The sequence below is a fragment of the Cupressus sempervirens genome, chromosome 7, assembly GCF_028749045.1.
Source record: "Cupressus sempervirens isolate cs-2001-9-10 chromosome 7, ASM2874904v1, whole genome shotgun sequence".
Classification (NCBI taxonomy): domain Eukaryota; kingdom Viridiplantae; phylum Streptophyta; class Pinopsida; order Cupressales; family Cupressaceae; genus Cupressus; species Cupressus sempervirens.
The window spans coordinates 94983291-94993427 of NC_143124.1; the positions used below are offsets into that span (position 1 = coordinate 94983291).

Genomic DNA, 10137 nt, shown 5'->3' on the forward strand with positions numbered 1-10137 from the left:
AGAAGATCAAACAATGAACGTATGAGATTTATAACCATTTATAATGTACTTAGAATGGTTACATCATGTGGGCCTTGGTAAAAGGAACAAAATGCTTCAAAATGGTCACCAAAATCATGAATTATCATGCTCAACATTCGTATATCATGCTTGAATTTGAACAACTAGGATGGAATAAATCATCAAAAAGATAGAATTAATGAAGGATTAAAATTTTATGGTAAAAGAGTGTTGACAAATTGGCATCTAGATTATCTAAGCCATTATGCAAAAATGAGTGCAGAATACAATGTGAAATTGAAAGCACATGCAATTTTGACATTTCAATTGCATGTGAGGTCAATTTATCTTGTCATAGCTCTCTTATTTTGCATACAATATGTTCCTTCTAACATTTCATTGAGCAAGGACATGTATTCATGAGAGGATATCAATAGGATAATAAGTTGTATGTAATTAACACTCAAATTGCTTCATATAGTTTTGCCATTTAATATATCAATTGCCTCGTATATGTAACATGGCTAAAATATGCTTAGTAGAAACTGGTTAACGACAGTGTTACCCCAGTAGTGGGGTATGTCGAGATGAGTTTTCAGGACGTGGGGAAAATGGGCCTCATTTTTGGGACGGCTGGGGGATGATGACGAGGGGAGGACAGGGTAGGGAGGGGTATTAGTATACACATAGAACTTGAAATGCTAGTTATGAAATGATGTTTCAGTTGAACATAGCAAATTAAGATAATTTAACATAGAAAAATTGCAACATGAGCTAGAACAATTGAACATTCAACATAGTAAGATATTACATACCTAATAGTAACATTCAAATGTCAAAATTCAAATAGAAATTCAAGTACCCATGCCAGAGTGCAGAATGGTGGAGGTGGGGGTAATTGGGTACTCAAGCACTTGGCTTGGGGACAGGTACTTTAGGTTTGGGAGGGGGGTGCGAGTCCCCATGTTACACTAGTTAACGACTATTGGATTTTTTAATGTCCTTTCAAAATGATAATTTATTAAGGACAATAAATCAACTTTATGGATAAATCATGTATAAATTTTGAATGTATTAAAAGTTATTATATTATGTAGATTATTGATGGTAGAAATAAATTTAACGAGTTATAGTTTATTTGAATTATTAATTAATTTCTAACATAAAATTTGAGAAGTCTAATTATAGAGTTTATCTTTTGGGTGAATATAAACTTTCGTGAGGTCTAATCTAGAGTAATTCAATATGTATAAAGGCAACAATGAAATTAAAAAAATTAATTTAATCGTAAGATCTAAGGGATAATGGGTTTTTAAAATAATAAATGATAAATTTAAAAAATAAACACAATCAATAATAGTAATTAGTTTCATGATGAACAACTTATTGTCTTTTTTAAAGATTTATTTTTTTATAATATCTCATAGTCAAGACTGGATGGTGGCAATCTATATCCTACCTTACATTCTTAATATTTTCTACTAAATAGTTGGTTGTACAAGTGTGACATGGCTACAAATGATGTGATAGTCTATTTGCATATAACTTTCATTTCATTTTATTTACGTTTTTTTTTCCTCTATCCTTTTTTTATTGCAAGAATTAGGTAGCTCGATTTTCAACTATAGTTCACTTGATAAGATTTTTAATGTGACTAGTGACACAGGTATGATACTATCCTCTAAGACCACATGGGCTAGGGAGAGACTAGACTATGTCCTTTACCATAGGAAGCTCTCATCAAATGAGTAGGCCTCAAACCTAAGTTGTACTACTTCTACCTTTTGATACATTAAGACTTGTCATGTTTTAAAATACCTTGAAAGGATTATTGTTATGTTACTAAGATTTTTTTCGAGTTTAACCTATAAAATTGTGTATGAATAGTGAAAGATATCACTCTTTAGTTGTGCATATTCTTTTTAGATAATTGGGCAATTCTAGACTTATTTTAATAAAGCAAAGAAATTATTTTCTTCTCTAAATATAAATGATATTCCTTAACTACTTGAAGGATAGAGTATGATATAAATATATAATATTCTTGGATGATAAATCAATGTTAAATGAATGCTTAAAATCATTATTTCTTGAAAAATATTTTCTTAGTTAGCTTAAAATATAAAAACAAAAGAGAATACTTGGCTGATGTTTGAACTCAATTTTTAAACGGTGATCCTTTTAGTGCAAGGTCAAGAAAAATGCCATGGAAAAAAAATCCTATGTCTGACTTAATATTCAAATTGAGATGGATAATGATAATAGTAGGCAGATTTATACATAGATGCATTGCATGCAATGGTAAATTGAATGTATTGCACTATGTGTTTATATGAGAATGTGGAGATTGAATATGTGGGACTATGTGCATGGAGACAAGATAAGGCTTGGAATATATCTTGATACATGTACATATGAAGAAATGGAAGGCTTATATAATAAATAAATAATAGTTTAAAGGTATAGCAGTACAAATTGGTTCTAAAGTTGAATCATTTATTGAAAAGTTTGATAAGTAGTTTTTATAAATTTTAATTAAGTGAAATTATATCTAAGTAAATCCAACAAGAGGTTTTGCACATATTTTTTCTATTTCTTGAGTTCTTGACCACCCAAAGAACTTGTCTCTCTAGCCTTTTAGTAGATGAATAAGTAGTAATTTTTGTGTTCTATGTCAATAAATAATTTTCAAGAGATTCAAATGATTCAATAGAAAAATAAATTACAACGAAAAGAAAGTAAGCATTAGAAATTAACTTAATGATAGATCTAATCCTTAAATCTTGTAAAAAGTGATCCACAAATAGATGGATTATTTAAATTACTATCTATCTATTTAAAACGACAATTGATATACTATCATCCATGACAAAGCCAAAAATTTAGAACAGTAATCCTACAGTCAAACATCCTTAAGGCTAAAGATATTTAATTATTTCTGTGCAGCAATAGACCAAAGATAATTATCAAGTTCAAATACATCAAACAAAGTAACAATGCTTAGAGGAAAACTATAATAGAAAGGAAGAAAGAAAGAACAGTTTTGAGTCCATATTAATAACATTTAAATCTATAGGTAGTGATGTAGTTTCAATTCTTCGTTTTATTTATTAAGGTTGAGACTCATCAATAATGAATTAGTAATTTATAGGAACATAATATTAGAAAACGAGTAGTGGCTTCATATCTAATAAATTCTGGAGAGTTGTGATGTATTGCAGCATGTTCAACCTTAGCTTAAGCTTGTGGCAATGCGACACGTCAAGATATTCCAACTATTTTAGCTGATTGAATGAAGTAAGCAACAACCTTAGTTCCTTTTAAACATAATGCTTCTCTTATCTATGATATTGGGTTTGGGATTTTAAATATTTTATTTGCAATGCAATTCATGTAGCACATCATTATGTTTGTTCTTGATGAATTTTTTTTTCCCTTACAATTGGCATCAATATTGATTCTTAGAAACTTACGCTTAGAGCCTACAAAATTTTTGTCCTTATTATGCTGGCATTATTAACTTGGAGCTACGACCCATCTTCCATGGTTAAGTGTGCTGAAATAATTCCATTAGAAATAGGACGTGCAAGTACAACAGTGGTAGTGGTTGCAAAATGGTGCCGGGTTGAAGAAATTTTTACAAATGAAATATCATACAATGAACTAAATATGAAGTACCAAATGTTCCAAATCCAACTAACTTTTTGCATAGAGACATGCTTGCCACTTTCCCATCAAACTTGATTTTCTAGGTCTAGGCACTATGTTTTCACAACTAGAACTGTAACAAAACCTAGCGTGTCATAATATTATCTCTTTCAACTCAGATGTTTCATGTCAATTTTCTTTTTGTAATTAAGGTCTTGCTTAGCTATATAGGGTTCACTCAATGTATGAAATTTATGTAAGTTTATTATTACTATCATTTCAAATTATGTTGTGCGTACCATCATCAGGTTTTAAATCTTATTTTTCATTTTTTTTAATAGAAAAAGTGATTAATTTGTTTTTATGCACTTTTAAATTGAATAATTGTTCACTTGTAGCTACTCATTGCAATCACTCCACGGATATAAGCTTGAGAACAAGAAAAGCCAAACATGGAATAGGTTGCATCAAAGATTTTATTCAAGGGCTTCATTGACATGCAATGCTTGGATTGGACAAAGCTTATATAACAAAAATATATAGCTAGTTATGAAACGATAAAGATGTTAAAATTTGAGACCCATAGGACTTTTACAACAAAATTGTCTTGTGTAGTAGGCATGTTTTACTTGCTATGCAAAGTATAATCATTCACTTAATCATCTCTTCAAAATGATTATGTTTCACATTATATTCAACCAGTTCACAGTAGTAATATGTACGTTTCACTTGCTATGTTTTAGAGACATGTATCAAGGATTTTATTCAAGGGCTTCATTAACACGTGATGTTTGGATTGGACAAAGCTTACACAAAAAAAAAAATTATAACTAGTTATGAAACCATGTAGATGTTAAAATTTGAGAAACAAACTTTTACAATAGAATTGTCTTGTGTAGGAAGCATGTTTTACTTGTTATACAAAGTATCATCATTTATTCAGTCATCTCTTCAAAATGATTATGTTTCACATTATATTCAACCAATTTATAATAGTAATATGTACATTTCACTTATTATGCTTTGGATACACATTCAAGTTTAAAAACAATATGCTTTATTCATTATAACTATACTACTTGCACAAATTGAATGCGACATAATTTGTTCATTCTCTCTTACTCACATTATCATTTCATTTCACCATATTTTATTAGACAATAGGTAGGAAATTTGATGCTTGCAAAACAGAGATAAAAGAGCTCAGCGAAATCCACAATAATTGAATAGCAGCTTTGTAAACTTTTTAAGTTTTAACCCCCGTAATTAACAAATAAATAATACCAACTAAAGGAGGATTATTTGTCTCTGTTATTGCACAGACTGGATTTGGACTTTACAGGCATGGACACTTTCGGAGCCATTAATCTTGCACTAAATTTGTGAAGAATGCCACAGCCTACTCCTGACGAACAATGCATTGAATTTCTGGAAGATCTGAAGGTAGCTCTGGACAACCAGATATTTCTAGATTTTGCAGGTTTGACAGATCACAAACACCCCTTATGTTATTGAGCACTTGACAATCTGACAATTCTATCATCTTGATTCTGGACGGCAGAGCTGCAATTTCCCTTAAATAGTCATTTTGCCTAAGTTGAAGAGTTTCAAGTCCAGGACAACTATCTTCAGAAATTGATATCACGGTTAAACTGGTCTCGCTTAGATGTATGACCTTGAGATTTCCCAATGAACACGCAGATCCTGACCCAAAATGCAATTCGCTAATTGGGCATGCAGAAATCTCCAGTGTTTGAAGATTAGCGAGTTTTCCAATTGATTCTGGTAAAGACTTTACTCCTAACAATTCTAGATATAAATTTTCCAACTTATTCAGACTCCCTAAAGATTCAGGTAAAACCTCCATTTCAAGACAATCTATAATTTCAAGCCTAGTCAAGCTGAACATTTTCTCAAGAATGGTCGGCAAGCATGTCAACAATGGGCTCCCTAATTTAAGAACTTCCAATTTGCTGAGTTCGCAGAAGGCATCAGGAAGCTCCCTCAGCCTGGTGTCTTCCACATGGAGCTGTTTTAGGGAGACCTGATTTGTGATATTCTGAGGCAAGACTTGCAATTTCAGGCACCCAGATAAAAACAAATTCTGGAGAGTTGTGATGTATTGCAGCATGTTCAATCTCAGCTTAAGCTTGTGACAGTGCGATACATCAAGATATTCTAACTGTTTCAGCTGATTGAACGAGGCAGGTAAAACCCTCAGTTCCTCACAAGAGCATAGATCTATGTGCCGCAGCCTTGTTAACTTGCCAAAATCAATGGGAAGTGACGATAGCGCTCTACAATGCCGAAGCTCCAGGTGCTCCAGCGATTTGAGTTCGCAAAACTCTTCTGGCAGAGTCTTAATGCGGAACTCATCTCCAAGGTAACCAATCAAGGCTATTTTTTTCAAGTGTTTCAGTTGTGATATGGAACTCGGGAAGCTTTCGAAGCTGCTGCCCCATGTACTGGTTATCATCAGCTCTCTCAACTGTGAAGGCACCTACACGCATTGTTCTTCATGTAAATTATACTGAAAATATGATTGGAAATATAATTTGAAAGGTTCATTTAAGAAAAGTGGCTTACTTGCGTGTCGGCCTCCCACAATTCGTTTAAGCTCAAAGCACCGTGAAGCTCCAGGACTCTTAATCTCTGCAATGAAAGCCACGAAGGAAGATGTGCATGCTTATAATTAAACCAACGAAGCCACAGTAGATCCCGGGACAGTTCAGCGAATGGCTCATTGAACCAATCTCCTTTGATAACGAGAAAATTTAACCCTCTGCTTGAGGTTTTGAGAAGATCCATGCACCGTTCAAAGGGCGGCTGGTAATCAGACGAGCATCTAGGGAACTCGTTATGAGCAGAACATGCAACAAATTGTGTTGTAGCAGTCATTATTCCTCGAGTGCTCAACATTCTTTGCCCGGAAGCTACATGACTATAATAAGCCTTCTCAAAATGGTCTTCAGCGAAGAGACGACAAGGGGAATGCTCAGATGCAATTTGTTTTCCCAAATCCCTAAGGTGATTATGCATTCTTATGCGGTTTTGCCCATCGACTTCAATGAGACACTTGTTCCTCAGCCTTTCCAAACCGTGCAGACCACTCCGCCTGTGTCCATCCCAGACCGCAGTAACCAAACTTATGTTTTCCCTAATAAAAAAACAAGCTGCGTCTAGAAATGTCTCCCTCTCTTCTTTATCTAGTGCATCATAGCTAATTTTCAGCCTCTCTGTGATTTCATCTGGCAGTATTCTTTCGATTTCTTGCAAGATTGACTCCCAATAATCTTTAGGCTTGCTGTAAAGCTGCGCCCCTAAAACCTTAAGAGACAACGGTAATCTACCACTGTTTCCAACGAACTTGTCAACCAACTCCGTGAAATCCTTGGGTGAATTGGGTCCTAAGAAAGCATGCCAGCAGAAAAGATCCGTGGCACAAGGGGCACTCAGCATTTTCATTGGATAAATGGAGGAGATTCCGGAAGATATTAGGACGTCCCTATTTCGAGTTGTTACAATAATCAAACTGCCCGACCCAAGTTGGAGATCTTCTGGAAATAAAGCATCTAGTTGGTCCTTATGATCGACATCATCCAATACAATAAGCACGCGAACAGATCTCAATCGACTCACCAAAATCCTTTTGCCTTCATGCACATCATGGAATGGTTTAGTTTCAAGTGCGCGTGGTAGAAGGCCATCCAACAGCTTTTTCTGCAACCCAGGCAAGGCCCTTTTCCCTCCATCATCTTTTACATCATAAAGAAAGGTGGATGCGGCGAAGGAGGAATGCTTCCTGTTGAACAGCTCTGTTGCCATTGTAGTCTTGCCTGACCCTCCCATTCCCACAATCCCCACAACTTCTACAGCTCGGCCACTTATTGAAGAATCCTCTGCAACTTTTTCAAAGTCTCGTATAGCTTCATCGAGTCCAACTAGATGCTTGGCTACCAGTAGCGGTACCTTTCTCACCTTCTCGAGCACAGAATTCATAGTGCTCTTCAATGCCAATCCTTCGTCCCTGAACAATTGCAATAAATAAAATAAAATTAAGAACATGATCTAATTCAACAGAAATACTCGTGTTTTGAGAAAGTGTTAATGCATATATGAAATTTGATCAAGGAATGATACGAAGCTTACTCATTCTGGTTAACAATGTAACCGTGAATTAGTGAAACTTCCTTCAGCGCCATCTTCCATTCTTGAAGCTTATCTGATGTATATCTGTCCTTCTTTTTATGATCTTCAAATGATTGGGCATAGATCCCCTTTCCTTGATCTGCCCAACGGAGTTCGCTAGGCCGAACATGATAGAACACGGGAATAATTTGGGTACCAGTTTGGAGCATAGACAACAGCTCGGCCAGACACCATGGCGATAGCGCATAATTCTCAGAAAATATAGCAATATGAATCGAAGCACTACTGATCGCTGCTTGTATTTCTTCTGTTACCTGATCGCCTGCTTGAAGCGAGTACTTATCCAAAAATACTTTTAGCCCCGTATCATTCAGTGTATCAAAAATTCTCTTGGCAAACGTTTCTTTGACATCTTGTCCACAATGATTGATAAACACATCGTAGGGAATGTCTTCGGTTACTGATGAAGGCGCTGTACAGGAATTCTGCAGTGCGACTTCTGCAAAGGCGTTTTTCTTCGCATTTTGTATCTGGGTTGCTGCGATAGAGGAAGTGGATGCCATGGGATTGAAGGGAGCTTACACAAAACGAGAGTAAAACAATGGGGGTGCAATTGGCTTAGGGAGGCCAGATCCGAAACTCTCAGAGGCCAAGGCGAGGCGAAGATATATTATTTACAAAAATACAGAATACAGAAATAAACGCGTAGACGCGCAAAATAAGTGGATCCAATGTGAAAAGAGCAATTTTTTGGTCCGAAATCGTGCGGAAAGCAGGTGAAATGAAAATGGAAGTCCTGACGGCGGTGTCCACACAGCAACTTATTTAGTAAAAAAATATTGCCAACACACAATAGCCTGTGTTAGCATATGTTTTCCTTAGTTGTAGGTGTTTTGCAAATTACTAAGAATATGGGACATATTATTATTATATGACTTTTATAACTAGCCCTTATTATTATATGACTTTTATAACTAGCGCTTGCACCAGAGTAAGGTGCAAGTAGATAGCCGATAAGTTTGTTTTGAGGTTCAGATATTTGGAAAAAAATGGGTGTATGCATGAAAGATATAATATCAATATTATTTGTTTGTTTTGAGAAAATAAAGTTTGATTTATACGAGAGGTGTCTGGTGCCTGAATCAATTGAATTTGTTGATTGATTTACACCAGTTGAAAATCATACTACGATATAAGAAGAACCTATTTTTGTTGTAAGCAAGAGTTTTGTTCCGAAATACACATGAGAGTAGATAGTTGTTTCATCAACTCATGGCAACACATTAATTATTCATTCAATTCATGTATGATTTTTCAAGGTTACATATATCAATACACATCGAATATCCTATCATTAATCGTGATTTTTCATCCATGACATATAACCTTCCATCAAGGCTATAAGAATTAAAAAAACCACCTTGGATGCCTTAAACTCTATTGAAAATAAGTAGATAAACATTAATCACAAAACTATATAGAAATTGGTGTATATCAAATACAATCGGAAGAAATAACATACATGTTTAATTCACAATCATATTTGTAAATGTTTGCAAAAGGAGTCATCATACCATCATTATCTTGAAGCAAGCCATTCATCTTCAGTGGCAAACCAATTCAACAATATTCCATGGATAGTTACAGCTAAATGAATAGACAGTCGAAGCTGCCCTGCTTGATATATATCAGAATTGTGGGAGCGTGACAAGAACAGTGAATTGTTTGTGAAAATGTCTCGGAGAACTCGGAGGGATTCTATCAGATATTGTGTCATGTTTATCTATATTTACAAAAAAAAAACGAATATGATGAAAAAAAATTCACTACCAATTGCATCTTATATATGAAGTGTTGATACCTAAAAATTCACTAAAAATTGCATCTTATATATGAATTATCGTTTCAACACTTAGAAAAGAACAAATGCAAATCCTGTGATCCACCTTCTCAATCAAATCTACTTTTTCACTGCTCCGTGTCTCTCACCTACCTTCACCATGCCTTGTAAACCTTGTTAGTTTTGTTAGCTTTGGACCGCTGTTCATCCATTTGCTATTATTTAGCAAGTAATTGTTTTGCTAATTAATTGGTTAGATTAGAAACCAATATTTGTTAATTAATTGACCACTTTTGGAAACAACTAGAAACTGACTTGGTTAGGGTTGTTAAGTTGTTTTAATCTCAACCGTCGATTGTAAATCAATCTCGGCTGTTGGTTTACCAACATGAGTAGTATAAAAGGAGGTCAGGGGGGCATTTGGAGAATATGAAGTTTGGAGAAACATTTGCAGTGCTAGCAAATGAGTTTGTAAGTTTGCAGTGTTAGCAAACAGTCTT

General features: G+C 34.7%; 1 protein-coding gene and 1 long non-coding RNA gene across 2 annotated transcripts in view; one reads left to right on the top strand and one right to left on the bottom strand.

Moving 5' to 3' along the window:
• LOC149545654 (uncharacterized) overlaps positions 1 to 8922 on the top strand; it is a 71386-nt gene extending 62464 nt beyond the window's left edge. The window contains exon 2 of the long non-coding RNA XR_016353611.1: positions 4971 to 8922. This is a non-coding gene — a long non-coding RNA (uncharacterized LOC149545654). The remainder of the gene's footprint in view (positions 1 to 4970) is intronic.
• On the bottom strand, positions 4852 to 8360 carry LOC149545656 (disease resistance protein Roq1-like). The gene is made up of 3 exons (XM_089790762.1): positions 7798 to 8360; positions 6235 to 7675; positions 4852 to 6148 (listed from the first exon to the last, which is right to left on the bottom strand). Exons 1-3 carry the CDS (start codon positions 8358 to 8360, stop codon positions 5048 to 5050), a joined length of 3105 nt encoding a protein of 1034 aa, XP_089646888.1. The 3' UTR covers positions 4852 to 5047.
• Positions 8923 to 10137: the final 1215 nt, after the last annotated feature.

Excerpts from the sequence above, each read along its gene's own strand:
- LOC149545656 (XM_089790762.1), bottom strand. The coding sequence starts at position 8,360 with ATGGCATCCACTTCCTCTATCGCAGCAACCCAGATACAAAATGCGAAG. Across the intron at positions 7,676-7,797 it reads TACATTGTTAACCAGAATGA|GGACGAAGGATTGGCATTGA; the intron begins GTAAGCTTCGTA and ends GCAATTGTTCAG. Across the intron at positions 6,149-6,234 it reads TGTGGGAGGCCGACACGCAA|GTGCCTTCACAGTTGAGAGA; the intron begins GTAAGCCACTTT and ends CAATGCGTGTAG.